This window comes from Sinohyriopsis cumingii, chromosome 13 (genome assembly GCF_028554795.1).
Source record: "Sinohyriopsis cumingii isolate HCF-2022 chromosome 13, ASM2855479v2, whole genome shotgun sequence".
NCBI lineage: Eukaryota > Metazoa > Mollusca > Bivalvia > Unionida > Unionidae > Sinohyriopsis > Sinohyriopsis cumingii.
Window position 1 is genome coordinate 28,608,183 of NC_142973.1, and position 15,671 is coordinate 28,623,853.

Genomic DNA, 15,671 nt, shown 5'->3' on the forward strand with positions numbered 1-15,671 from the left:
GTGGGTCATGAGTGATTTTTAAAGCATTCATGAGGCCCTCAATATCGGAACAGAATATCAGATTACTTTCCTTTCTGAAGAAAGGCTCCAATTGCTGGTGGCGCTTTCGATATGCAGTAATTGTGACATCTTCTTCTAGAAGATTCCATTGTTGGAGTCTTGATCCTAGCAATTCTGCCTTGTTCTTTGATAAGTCCAAATCACAAATCAGGTCATTTAGTTCTTCCTGTGTTATTCTGTGTGGGGTTGATGATGCACCACAGTGAAAATCTGGATCACTGCATGCTGATGGACCAGGAGAAGAACAGGTCGACTCACCTTTGTCTTCGTCAGATGAATCAAGAGAATATTCTGCTGGAGGTTCTGGAATAGGAAGTCCCTCACCATGTGGAACTGGTCTCAATGCAGACGGAATGTTTGGGTAGACTATTCTCGACTTCTTTCGCTTCGTTATTCCGCCGGAAAGAGGAGGAACCAAGCAGAAGTAACAGTCATTTAGGTGGTTGCTTGGCTCTCTCCACACCATTGGGACTGCAAACGGCATTGATGACCTTTTGCAATTCAACCACTGTGAAAGCTGTGTTGTACATGTAGCACAGCATATATGCGGAGCCCAAGGCTTGTCTTGGTCACCAACCTTGCATCCGAAGTAAAGATGATATGCCTTCTTCACTTGAGAATTGATACTTTTCTTCTGGTTGGCAAATGTCACTTCCCCACAAATATAGCAAAAATTGTCCGCGGTATTAACACACTTTCGAGGCATTACTGTTCTTTATTGTACGTAAATGGATAAAATAATAAGTTTTATGTAACAGTAGCTTGAACTGTCTCGCACAACGTCTAAAATATTTTAAATGCTGAACCTATCTGATTGGGCTTTATATAGTACACTGCTTACGTCAGCTTCAGCAGCCGCCTGGCATTAGTATAATAGGCCTACACATGTATAGTACACTGCTGACGTCAACTTACTTCAGCAGCCGCATGGCATTAGTATTGCATTGCATCAGAAAATGATGCAATCAACTGTGGATGATGTGAGCATGATGGTATTATGCAATGTTACATCATTATTCCGGATGTTGCTGCAGTCCTACTGGAGAAATTTACACAGTGAAACATAGAAAATGAGGTATATGAATATCTTCAAAACGAGAGCCAATACAAATTTTTCACGGTTATATTCGTGTTCGGCACACCAAAATACTACAGATTAGGGCCTTTTCAAGTCAGTAATGATTTCACTGTTGACCAGTGTATTCAGAAGCTGTAAAGTAAAATAACATTTATCCAAACCCATCATGAGACAGTACCTTATTCAGAAGCTGTAAAGTAAAATAACATTTATCCAAACCCATCATGAGACACTACCTTATTCAGAAGTTGTAAAGTAAAATAACATTTATCCAAATCCATCATGAGACAGTACCGTATTCAGAAGCTGTAAAGTAAGATAACATTTATCCAATCCCATCATGAGACAGTACCTTATTCAGAAGCTGTAAAGTAAAATAACATTTATCCAAACCCATCATGAGACAGTATCTTATTCAGAAGTTGTAAAGTAAAATAACATTTATCCAATCCCATCATGAGATAGTACCTTATTCAGAAGCTGTCAAGTAAGATAACATTTATCCAAACCCATCATGAGACAGTACCTTATTCAGAAGTTGAAAAGTAAAATAACATTTATCCAAACCCATCATGAGACACTACCTTATTCAGAAGTTGAAAAGTAAAATAACATTTATCCAAACTCATTATGAGACAGTACCTTATTCAGAAGCTGTAAAGTAAAATAACATTTATCCAAATCCATCATGAGACAGTACCTTATTCAGAAGCTGTAAAGTAAAATAACATTTATCCAAACCCGTCATGAGACAGTACCTTATTCAGAAGCTGTAAAGTAAAAGAACATTTATCCAAACCCATCATGAGACACTACCTTATTCAGAAGTTGAAAAGTAAAATAACATTTATCCAAACTCATTATGAGACAGTACCTTATTCAGAAGCTGTAAAGTAAAATAACATTTATCCAAATCCATCATGAGACAGTACCTTATTCAGAAGCTGTAAAGTAAAATAACATTTATCCAAACCCGTCATGAGACAGTACCTTATTCAGAAGCTGTAAAGTAAAAGAACATTTATCCAAACCCATCATGAGACACTACCTTATTCAGAAGTTGTAAAGTAAAATAACATTTATCCAAATCCATCATGAGACAGTACCGTATTCAGAAGCTGTAAAGTAAAATAACATTTATCCAAACCCATCATGAGACAGTACCATATTCAGAAGCTGTAAAGTAAAATAACATTTATCCAAACCCATCATGAGACAGTACCTTATTCAGAAGTTGTAAAGTAAAATAACATTTATCCAAACCCATCATGAGACAGTACCTTATTCAGAAGTTGTAAAGTAAAATAACATTTATCCAAACTCATTATGAGACAGTACCTTATTCAGAAGCTGTAAAGTAAAATAACATTTATCCAAACCCATCATGAGACAGAAGTCAGTCATCTTGATAAACAGTCTTAATAAATGGAGATTTAGCATGTTTATGGGGGGATATGGAAGGCGTGGTATGAGCAAAAGCATCTGGTTAAAATGAATCTGGATAATCAACACTCTATTGAATTTAAGATCCTGAATAAGTTTGTTTTATTGATTATTTCAGTCACTGCAAATTCATTTAATTTCATGGTTTGGAAAAAATGAATTCTCTGTAAAATAATTAAAACTAATTCTGCACACTCAAACATTAAGTAAAAAATATTGCATGAATATAAGCTAATGTTACAGATTAATCACAAACTGTCCACTGACTACACATACAAGTTAATTATTTGGCAAACTGTGATGGGACCTAATGAAATTAATTTGACCATTGTAAGCAAATGAGGATTTTATGTGAATGTTAAAATAAAGTTTGTCTGTAAATTCAATAAACAAATACTTTTCCTTGCTGTTGAGAGAATTTGTAACATACCATATCTTTGTAAAGATCTACGGTGCTGCATTTTTCAAGGGCATAAACATTCCAAACAGAAGCCCTGTAAAAGATTTAAACAAAACGGGAAAATTGTAAAAATGGGAAATTTACTACAAGCTATAATTAGAAACTATAAATGACAGCTATCCCTCATTCTAATGCCCTCTATTACAAAGTGACTCCAAATATAACATGATTCCACTACAGACCTTATGCCTAAAACTAAACCACTGTATTTTAATTGGTCTATTAAATGTATGACAATATGGATGGAAAAACAACTTCAAGCTCAGTATTGTATCGTTATATATACTTGTTAGATATTAGTTTTGACAGAAATAAATGCATACACACACACATATATCTGAATAAAATTAATAAATTTCTTACCTCATAAACATGAGTTTGAGATTTTATTTATCAAAGGACTAAAAAACCGAACTTATCAAGGATATTGTTAGATGATGGTGTTAAGTATTAGGTTAAGACACAACACACCATTTGGAAAATGTGACATTACAACACAATGTGTGTTGATGTTAATGGATAATCAGTTTACCAGTGTGTTCTGAGGAATTCTGATTTTGATATCAGTCAAGAAGTACTCTATAACTTACTTTATATTAATCTTGGACAAAAAGATGAGACATTGATTAAGTAGCTTACTTGCTTATATTTTATTTAGAGAAAAGGATGAGATGTTGGTTAAATAACTTACTCATCTTTAATATCCTTGGAGAATAAGAGGCAATGTTGGTTAAATAACTTACTTGTCTATATTATCTTTAGTGAAGAGGATGTGTGTGTGTATTTTTAACATAGCTTTTAAAAACATTCAGTCATATCGCTATGATGTCTGCAGTGTGACAGTTTATAGTGATATCTAGCACTAGGGCATCATGCCACAGACATATAGCATCATGTCCCACTCAGTCACATTATCCTGCCACCAAGCCGACCAGTCCTAACACTAATGTCTTAATGACGAGTGCCAAGCAAGGGAGCTGTTAGTACCATTTTAAAAGTCTTTGGTACCCACGACCTACCATATTCAAGGCGAACACTCTAACCCCAAGGCCACCAGAGCAGCTAGAGAAGAGGAAGAGATGTTGGCTAATAAAACTTACTTGTCTATATTACCCTTGAGGAAATGGATGGGATGTTGGCTCAATTACTTATTCATCTATATTATCCTTATAGAAAAGATGAGATATTGGTTAAACAACTTACTTGTCTATATTAACCTTAAAGAAAAGGATGACATTTTGGTTAAACAACTTACTTGTCTATATTAACCTTAAAGAAAGGAATGAGATATTGGTTAAACAACTTACTTGCCTATATTAACCTTAAAGAAAAGGATGAGATACCGGTTAAAAAACTTACTTGACTATAATATCCTTAGAGAAAAGTATGAGATGTTTGTTAATTAACTTACTTGTCTATAATATCCTTAGAGAAAAGTATGAGATGTTTGTTAATTAACTTACTTGTCTATAATATCCTTAGAGAAAAAGATGTGACGTTTGTTAATTAACTTACTTGTCTATAATATCCTTAGAGAAAAGGATGAGATGTTTGTTAATTAACTTACTTGTCTATAATATCCTTAGAGAAAAAGATGTGATGTTTGTTAATTAACTTACTTGTCTATAATATCCTTAGAGAAAAGGATGAGATGTTTGTTAATTAACTTACTTGTCTATAATATCCTTAGAGAAAAGGATGAGATGTTGGTTAAGTAGAGTGACTGCCTTTGCTCCTGGAAAGGGGAGATTCCCACAAAGACAAACCTCCAATGTAGCCGGTGGAATAGTCTGCAGAGAAAATTATACCATTTTACATACAATATATCATAGCTGGAACACAATATGAAGGGAGTCATGGTGGCTCTGTGGTTAGCATTCTGTACTTGTGGCAGAAAGGCTGCAGGTTAGAATCAAAGCAATTTACTCCAACTGCCTTGGCACTAGATAACCTACCTGTGTTGCTGTGCCATAAAAACATCAAATCAAATACAGAAAAAATGACAATTTTACAGAATGTACAAATAAACATTTATCCTCTGTATTTGTGGCAATGTTCAAAAATATTACTATTATATGCAATATTTTATGATCAAATTGTCTTGGTCAACTCATCAAAAGGTGAATACACAAATTATTATTCATGCAAGTGTATGTTTTACAATATTAGAAATCAGTAAACTGAAAAAACTTTATACCATGAGATATACTGAATATATATATATAATGTAGTTGAACTACTTGTTATGTTATTATATTATTAAACAGGAAGAAAAATTATCACAAAGCTTTCCATACTTTGGTGATGTTGTCAAATGACTGTGAGTTATGAATTGCAGCTATACTAGATCTTGCCGTGTAAACTTGTAGCCCTGAAGTAGTGACGACATAAAGAAGGTTGCCATCTGTAATCATCTGAAAAAAAAAAAAACAAAGTCAAATTCTATTTAGAAACGAGTGACAACACTATAAAATCTATCTGAAAAATTAAAAAAATCAAATGTTATTTAGAAATGAGTGACACTGCTATCAAATCTATTGTGTAGTATATTTCTAAATCTCACTCAACATGTCTGTAGCAGAGAGAAATTTTGAAATGAATACATTTAAACAAGTAAAAGTATTTAATAGAAATTAATATATTAAGTAGCTTTTAAGTTTTTGCAGCAAAGTATTTTGAGCAGTTATTATTCAATGCAGACTCCATAAATTTTAGGAACCTACCTTTGTTAAAATCAAAGAATAAGATTTCTTCATATAGCCATTAACTTGCAACACAAACATTTATAGAATATGTATTTGTACATAGTACACCACTCCCTTGATAACTCGCGCACATTGGGGTCCAGAAACATCAACCGCACTATAAGTGAGGCGTGAGTTATCGAGGGACCTATAAAATAAGCCCAAAACCAATAAAGTGATTGACGACATAAAGGAAAAATGGGGGGGGGAGGGTAGGCAGATTATACTGTTGAATACTCATTTTATAATCATGCTGAAATTAACTGTGAATAAATATCTCTTCATAATGGTGTACTTTATTATTTCCTCATAGGGCAACATTAATTTCAGGATAAATTACAGTATATTGAGGCGATCATCGAAAACATTATTCCACATGGTTTCCGTTCGCTTAATGTGTACCAATTCACACATTGTGTACTACGTCACTAATTTTTATGTTGAATTGGATACATTCTAGATTTACTGTTTGATCCAAATTAGACGTTTTTTTTATATACAAAAGATCGACTATTTTTGAAAAACAGTGTCGATCGAACGATAGATAGATATATTTGAATGCGATAGAAGTAAAATGGAAAACAAAAAAACAAGGGTTAATCAGTACTAAGATATTTAATTGGTCTACAAATTTAAAACAAAGTAAATTAGAACAAGTTAATACTTGCCGTTTGTGCCACGCTTGACAAATATCAATTCACTTTTTGAAAAAATCGTTAATTTTTTTGTGTGTGTTACTCCTTGGTTTCTCTGCCGCCGAGCAAAATCCCTCAGATTTCTCAACTGCATGAGCTTTACGTAGTCAACATTTTGGGTCTCCAGCCACCTTATGGCAATATCAAAATATTTGATTGCTTCCTGTGCAGGGGGGTGGGGGTGCAACATCTGCGTCTGCATCACTTTCAACACTTGTGTTACTCCAGTTAGAATCATCTTCTGCTGCAAATTTGTTCGTTATAGAATTAATTATTGTTTCATCTGACATGTATTCGGCTGTGGGGCAATCATTGTCAGCACAAATCCACTCCTCCATATCATCAAGAGAAACGCCCATCTCAGGACCATGAGTCTGAATGAATTTCTCCCAAACAGCCTCGGCATTAATGACATCAGTTTCACTGAAACCTTCGAAGTCACTATCATCGTCGATGTCTCTGTTACTGTTTTGCTTTACGTCAAAGGCGGCTCCAAGACCCTTAATCCAGCACCCCAGGTCTCTTGTAATCATTTTTTTTTTTAATGCAACAAACACTTCCCCAAGTTGTTGATCAAAACAAAGCCGGCATGTAATTAGGTTCTCACAGAAGTACTCACGGGTTTCGATGTGATGGTCGATTGACTCTTTTCATGTTTTCAATGAACAGAATATATTGTGATTATAATATTTACACTGAAACGGAATTAAAGGATTAGAACGTGACTTTCACACAGGAAGACGTTTAACTGGTGTTTATTTCATTCTCTGTTGCCACCTGTTAGCATTTACCAGAAGTTTTCATTGATCGCTATTTCACCAGACTGTTTATTTACAGTATACTGACAACTATTTATCATAAAAAACTTACATAATATATGATATCTTTAAACAGAGGTCTCGATAGGATTTTAAAACTGGGTCTTTCTGCCTCTGAATTCAATCACTAAATATCAGTACATTTTCTCACTCGGCCACGAGTCAAAGCCTTTGAACTAGCCGCCTAGCTGTTGCATCATGTTCTTTTTTTTTTAAATGTACTCTTATAAAATGGCAACATGTATGTACATCAAAGAGACTTTCAGTCACTGAATTCTGTCAATATCAGCACAGTTAAGTGATCAACACATTTTCCCACAAAGCAGGTGGCTGAAACAGGACCGGCAAATCTTTGAATGTACCCGCGCACCTATTACATGCGTACGGAGGACTCCCGCCTCAGTGATTTTCTGCGTCCCAGATCAAAAATTGGCGTCCAAATACGCGTAATTAAGCGTTTTCGAGATCTCTGAAATTAATTCTTATTTAGAACTTGCAAATTTCAAAATATGGATTATATTTTTACGGGCATTAATCACCATTTTCGATGATAAAACGAGCAATGTATCAAGGTTTAATTTATCAATTCTTATCGTAATTTTTTCATGTTTAGCATATTTTAAAGATATTTTAAATATATTTTCTCTGGAAAAAATCGGGAGCCAAGACGGACACCGCGTTATAAGCGGGATCGCGAGTTATCCGGGCGCGAGTTATCGAGGGAGTGGTGTACCTTTTGTTTTTTGCAAAATATTTAGACTATTCTACATATTTTTATAGGTTTTTGATGGTTATTTTAATTTCAATCGAGTAAAGGAAACAATAAAAAAAGTATTAATATTATTACGAAAGGTACTTGAAAAAAGAAAAAACATATTGAGGTTCAAAATTCTTCATAAGATGTACTAGTACATCAGCCCCTATGATATATAGCATGGAAAAATATCATGCCTACCAGAACAATGTCCATATTGTCGAGATATCTGTGTAGAATATAAATGAAAAATATGGATACACATTATTTCACGATTCTCAATTCCAAACAAGGAGAAAATACTGACTTCTTCAAACCATGCTGTATTCATAAGGAATAAATGTACTCATAAAACTCTCCATATTAAATCTTCCCTGGTGTCAATATGGAAATCTCTTTCAATGCTTACTTTGTTTGCACCATCTGATTTACAGTACAGTTATTAATGAGAATATACTTTATCATAATATTAATGTTTTAAATATACAGCAAACTTTATAATAAACAATGATCAGGGATTTGTATTAAAAATATACAGCAAACTTTGTACCACATAAATATCAGGGGACATGAAAAGTATGCTTACATATAAGAATCTTATGAAATGATATGCAAATGAAGCTTCATATTGCTCAGAAATAAATACAAATAAATGATCATTTTATTGTTTTCCTGATGCCAACAAGAAATACTCCATTACTTACTTTCATTGCATCACCTGTGTACTTGTATGTGGACACAAGTTTGATGCCTTGGGTCAGTGAATACATATGACCTGACCTTGACCCACTTAAAAAACAACTGACATCAGCAAGAGTTGAGTATCTTGAAGAGTATACAGGTAAGGAATGAGACAGGTGATTTGGCAAAGATTCTATTTTACCTGTAAAAATAAAAAACTACTCAATTTAGGTTATAGATATATATATATATATATATATATATATATACACACACACATATATATATATATATATATATATATATATATATATATATATATATATATATATATATATATATATATATATATATATACACATATACATACATGCATATATATATATATATATATGCTACATACACATGCACGCACACACACATACATACACTCATGTTACAGATCACACAATAATAAAGAGTCTTTCCAAAAGTATTGGATCAAGCAAAGATGATGTTGTTCAGAGAATAGATAAGACAGACATTGACAAACAACTGTGGTGTGAAACCAGCCCAAGTGATTTCAAAATCTAATGAATTCTTTTTCAAGGGCACAAAGCCACAAAAAAGAAAACGATTTCACAAATGAAACCAGAACAAGTGACAAAAACATAAGTAAACAGAATCTACCAGACGTTTGCTGTAAATATATATAAAGATGATATACAATGAAATAATAAATAAGGTTGAATGATGCTAGTTTTTAGTGCTTGTAAGGAGGAAATGGCTAGAACAAAGGACAACAATTGATAATGTAAGTCCTTTTTATAAATAGATGAATTTATTTTTGTAAATACAGTCCTACCCATTTATGTCGACATCCTTGGGCCCGAGGAAATATTGTTGACATAGGTGGATGTCGAGATAAGTGTTGGGGGTGGGGGTGGCAGGTGAAAAAAAATTAAATTCGTCAGTAAGGGGTGACTTGTCGTCAGTGAGTAGCACTTACACTTTGAGAAAACAATAGAAATTTTGAGTACATGAAGACAAAACCAGTGTGAAACACACTTGAATATTGGCAAATTACATTTTGGTTACCTTTGTGTAATAAAATCCACAATAAAATATTGCATCAGTCACATCCTGATATGAAAAACATTCACTACGATATTCAAAGTCGATATTCAAAGTCGGTGTCAGCACATGGTTGCATAGTTGTTATTTACATGCTTCAAGTACATGTACTTAAATTGTCCTAGATTTTGGTCAGTCTGTTCCCATCTAATTGAGGCTACCAAGGGGATGGGGCTATTCAGAGGGAAATGAAAACATGTCAACAAGTTGGTTTAAACAGAACATGTATTTAGTTACAGAAGTTATCATGAAAAGTACATAAAAATGAACAAGAGATGTGATGCTGATATGATTAATAAAGGCATAATATTGTATTCACTGACACATGCAAAATAAAGTTAAAAAAGAAATTATCACAGCACCAATAAACTTGTTTTAATCACCGATCACTTTGGAAAATGCAAGAATCGATCAGATTTCTTTGCTTTTATTTAAGTTGCCGCAAGAGGCCAACTTTATAGGACCAAACAAAAACCTGTTTTTTTTTCTCCGACTGTGACATTAAAGCATGGCGGCAAGATCAACTACTTGTTGAATAAAGTACAGGTTGGAACTGGCCGCTTGCCAACATAAATGATTATGCGGGAAAACTGAAGCCTGTCAGCAAGATCAACTAATTGTTGAACAAAGTATGGGTCAGAACTGGCAGCTTGCCGACATAAATAATTAGAAAACAAAGGATTTGTTCAAGTTGGGACCAATGGCTTCTGTCAACATGTATGTTTATTTTTTCATTTCGACATCAACATATGCATAACAATTTTGGTAGTAATAGTAGACCAAGGGACCGGGACTTTGCTTTTTTGTCGAAATAGGCGGCTTGCCGACATAAATGATGTCGATATAAGTGGGTAGGACTGTAATCAATAAAACAAGAAGAGACAGATAGGAATCCATGGAAGCAGAGGCTGGTTCACACTATTTTTACAATGTATGTTGCTGGTTTGGTTTATATATGCAATCACTATCTGACAAATGTGATCTCTAGGGATACACCAACCTATAAAATGAAGATTCCCTTAAGTGGCCTCTCTGCAAACTGGCCTGATCTATACAATGGTTGATTAGTTTAGTCCTAATATGGTCATTATAATACCAACCGAATCCTATGTACCAGCCATCTCTATAAAATGCCCAATGGTCCTACCAGTGTCCAGTTTGACTCATAAGGAGGAAACCATGCCAAAACTGATTATCACCAAATCAGTAAAAATGAAGACACAATTATCAATACCTAAGAAAATATTACTGTATATTCCTGCATGGGCATGATTTATAAATAACCACACAGAAATTATAACACTAGATAAGTGAAGTATTATTGACCAATCCACATTGAATGATGATATTTTTATATTATAATTTCCTTTTTAAAACAAATTTATATACTTTTCACTTTCTTATTTTCATGTGTACAAAGAGTTATGAATAAAAACGATAATGTTAATTTTCAGTATATTCCCAAACTGTATGAAAATCACAAGTCAATAGGCTTGATATATTCCAAGATTTACAAAAAAAACCCATCAATATCCACCTTTCTTCATGCTGTTATACTCAATCTCTTGTCACTTGAACCTCACCATTTGTAAAATTTAATCCTCTACAGACAAGCCTGAGTGACTAATTATGAGATTGCTGTATATTTTTGTTAACCATGTATCATTTTGAAAACATTACTGAATTTTACCTCAAAAACATTAGGAACAAAGCTGTACAAAATATTACAAATTTCAAATAGTGTCTTTTTTTTTCATTCACCATGTATCAAAACTTAAGGGACACAAAAAACAAAGATAAAAAAGTGATGACCATTACTTCTTCATACGGCTACTTACTAGTGAGATAGCTTGGAATCAGCTGCACAAAGGTGTAAAGTTCCTGTGATATGTTTGTTCTCTCTAAAAGTATCTCCTGAAGTGTTATAACACCGACACTCCTATGACCACCTCCTGAAAGAAAAGTACCTTTGATTAGTAAAGCTGTAGCAAAAGGAGTAATAGTACTTTGCATGCTTGCTAAAAAGTCATCATACTGCAAACTGCAGACCAAGATTAGTCATCGCATAACATGTTATTAGATCTGGATCTCTGCAGCTTTTCATAAGCAATTAGTAGAACAAGCACAGACTCTTAGCTGTTAGTGCATTATGGGGTGGCAGATTAGGGTCTATGTTGATCATGCTGCCACCAGTATAATATATACTTGATCATGCTACCACCAGTATAATACAGTATATGCATGATAATGCTGCCACCAGTATAATATATGCATGATCATGCTGCCACCAGTATTGTTGTTGTTGTAGGGTTTAATGCCATTTTTTAGCACAAGATAGGCTATACATGGCAGCCAGTATTAATAGTGGAGGAAGAACCCGGGAAAATGCCGGAAAGAACCACAGACCCACGAGAAGTTACTGGCAAACTTTCTCACATACCCACATTGGCTGAATCCGAGACTGGAACCCACGCAGACTGAGGTGAGATGGCAGTGATCCGTAATGGAGAGTACTTTAGACCACTTGGTCACTCAGGGCCCCCGCTGCCACCAGTATAATATATGCATGACAATGCTGCCACCAGTATAATATATTCATGATCATGCTGCCACCAGTATAATATATGCATGATAATGCTGTCACCAGTATAATATATACATTATCATGCTGCCACTTGTATAATATATGCATGATAATGCTGCCACCAATATAATATATGCATGATCATGCTGTCACTGGTATAATATATACATGATCATGCTGCTACCAGTATAATATATGCATGATAATGCTGTCACCAGTATAATATATACATGATCATGCAGCCACCAGTATAATATATGCATAATAATGTTGTCACCAGTATAATATATACATGATCATGCTGTCACCAGTATAATATATACATGATCATGCTGCCACCAGTATAATATATGCATGATAATGCTGCTACCAGTCTAATATATGCATGATAATGCTGCCACCAGTATAATATATGCATGATAATGCTGTCACCAGTATAATATATGCATGATCATGCTGCTACCAGTATAATGTATGCATGATCATGCTGCCACCAGTATAATATATGCATGATCATGCTGCCACCACAATAATATATGCATGATCATGCTGCCACCAGTATAATATATGCATGATCATGCTGCTACCAGTATAATATATGCATGATCATGCTGCCACCAGTATAATATATGCATGATAACGCTGCCACCACAATAATATATGCATGATCATGCTGCCACCAGTATAATATATGCATGATCATGCTGCCACCAGTATAATATATGCATGATAATGTTGCCACCAGTATAATATATGCATGATCATGCTACCACCAGCATAATATATGCATGATAATGCTGCCACCAGTATAATATATGCATGATCATGCTGCCACCAGTATAATAGATGCATGATAATGCTGCCACCAATATAATATATGCAAGATCATGCTGCCACCAGTATAATATATGCATGATAATGCTGCCACCAATATAATATATGCATAATAATGCTGCCACCAGTATAATATATGCAAGATCATGCTGCCACCAGTATAAAATATGCATGATAATGCTGCCATCAATATAATATATGCATGATAATGCTGCCACCAGTATAATATATGCATGATAATGCTGCCACCATTATAATATATGCAAGATCATGCTGCCACCAGTATAATATATGCATGATAATGCTGCCACCAATATAATATATGCATGATAATGCTGCCACCAGTATAATATATGCAAGATCATGCTGCCACCAGTATAAAATATGCATGATAATGCTGCCACCAATATAATATATGCATGATAATGCTGCCACCAGTATAATATATGCATGATAATGCTGCCACCATTATAATATATGCATGATCATGCTGCCCCTTTTATGACCTGTATCTGTATTAGTATATATATATATATATATATATATATATATATATATATATATATATATATATATATATATATATATATATATATATATGGCAAAAACCAATACTGGTGTTTAACTACATTGAGGAGTTCACATCTTAGCAGCTCTTGACAAGTGTTAACTTGAAAAGCTCCACTGACATGGTGTTCACAACTCTCTCTGCAAAGCTGTCCCAGCACACAAGTTTTATGAAGAAAGAGCTTCTAAATTGTTCCATACTTGAACTTTTAACAACAAAACATGTAGAATTGTTAGTAACCTGACTGTCTACAAACATTTTAATTTCAAAGCCTTTGTAGAAATTTGATTTTATGCATCTTTTTGGTTCAAGTGTGACATAGTAATCAGTGGTGTCTATTGCAGGTAACTTACCAATCCCTATCTTGAATAGGTAGGTGAGTCTATTGAACTCATGCTGTTATTAAAGGCTAGGGAGATCTAGAACTTGTAGCATCCTGGATATACAACCTTCATCATGATATCTATACTTGTAATCCTTCTGAAGAAAATGCACTGCTTGGTGCTGAATCATTATGATGGATTGTATATCTTTAGCGTGGTAGGGGTCCATCAATGATAAGCCATATTTGAATGTTGATCAGACAAAAGATATATATGCTGTCTTCCTACTCTCAAAATCTCATAGGAGACCATGTAAACGTGAATAGTAGCTGTTATTCAGTAGATAAAAAGACTGAAAGCTATGATTTAGTTTAGTAAAGATTCTGTGTGTGTGTCAAAGTGTCTCATCATATGGTTACAAATGATGTGTTCAAGAATTTTACATGACACATATGCTACAGATACCAGACAGTAATTTTCTGTGAAGTGTCTATCACCCTTCTTGAAGACATTGGTGATGTGGGCATTTCTCCAGTCATGTGGTAGTGAGCCAGTGTCCAGTAAGAGTTGAAAGATGTCATGAAGACCATTAGAAAGTTCATCTGCATATGCATTCAGGACTCATTTGTATGATGTCAGGTCTTATGGGACTTAGATGTACTTATATAGAATAGCTGTTCAATGACTCCTTTGACTTAAATGTTTAAATTTATGTGATATGTTGGAGGTTTTTCTGCACTTTAACTTTTGGTAAAGAGCTGTCACTATTTAAATGCCCACCCTGTGTTTAATAGTTCTTTATGTTAACAGGTAGTAGGTACATTAAATGCTCACCCTGTGTTTAAAAGTCCTTTATACTGGCACAAGCAGGGGATGGTGAATGGTACATTAAATGCCCACCCTGTGTCTAATAGTCCTTTATGTTGGCTCCAGTAGGGCATGTGAATGGTACATTAAGTGCCCACCCTGTGCCTAATAGTCCTTTATGTTGGCTCTGGTAGGGAATGGTGAATGGTATTTTAAATGCCCACCCTGTTTTTAATTGTCCTTTATATTGGCAATAGTAGGGTATTGTGAATGGTATATCAGTTGCCCACCCTGTGTCAAATAGTCCTTTATATTGGCACTAGTAGGTCATGGTGAATGGTACACTGAATGCCCACCCTGTATTTAATAGTCGATTATATTGGCACTAGTAGGGCATGGTGAATGGTATACACTGAATCCCCAACCTGTGTTTAACAGTCCCTTATATTACTGGCAATAGTAGGGTATGGTGAATGGTATATCAGTTGCCCACCCTGTGACAAATAGTCTTTTATATTAGCACTAGTAAGTCATGGTGAATGGTACACTGAATGCCCACCCTGTGTTTAATAGTCCTTTATATTGGCACTAGTAGGGCATAGTTAATGGTACATTAAATGCCCACCCTGTGTCTAATAGTCCTTCATGCTGGCACTAGTAGGGCATGGTGAATGGTACATTAAATGACCACCCTGTGTTTAAGAGTCCT

General features: G+C 34.5%; 1 protein-coding gene across 1 annotated transcript in view; it reads right to left on the reverse strand.

The window, feature by feature from the left end:
- Nucleotides 1-15,671, reverse strand: part of LOC149785112 (BLOC-2 complex member HPS3-like) — a 126,200-nt gene that overhangs the window by 92,259 nt on the left and 18,270 nt on the right. The window contains exons 4-8 of the mRNA XM_089978881.1: nucleotides 11,685-11,798; nucleotides 8,757-8,935; nucleotides 5,339-5,455; nucleotides 4,713-4,831; nucleotides 3,012-3,075 (exon numbers count right to left, since the gene is read on the reverse strand). Of these exons, the coding sequence (XP_089835007.1) occupies nucleotides 3,012-3,075; nucleotides 4,713-4,831; nucleotides 5,339-5,455; nucleotides 8,757-8,935; nucleotides 11,685-11,798 (593 nt within the window). The remainder of the gene's footprint in view (nucleotides 1-3,011; nucleotides 3,076-4,712; nucleotides 4,832-5,338; nucleotides 5,456-8,756; nucleotides 8,936-11,684; nucleotides 11,799-15,671) is intronic.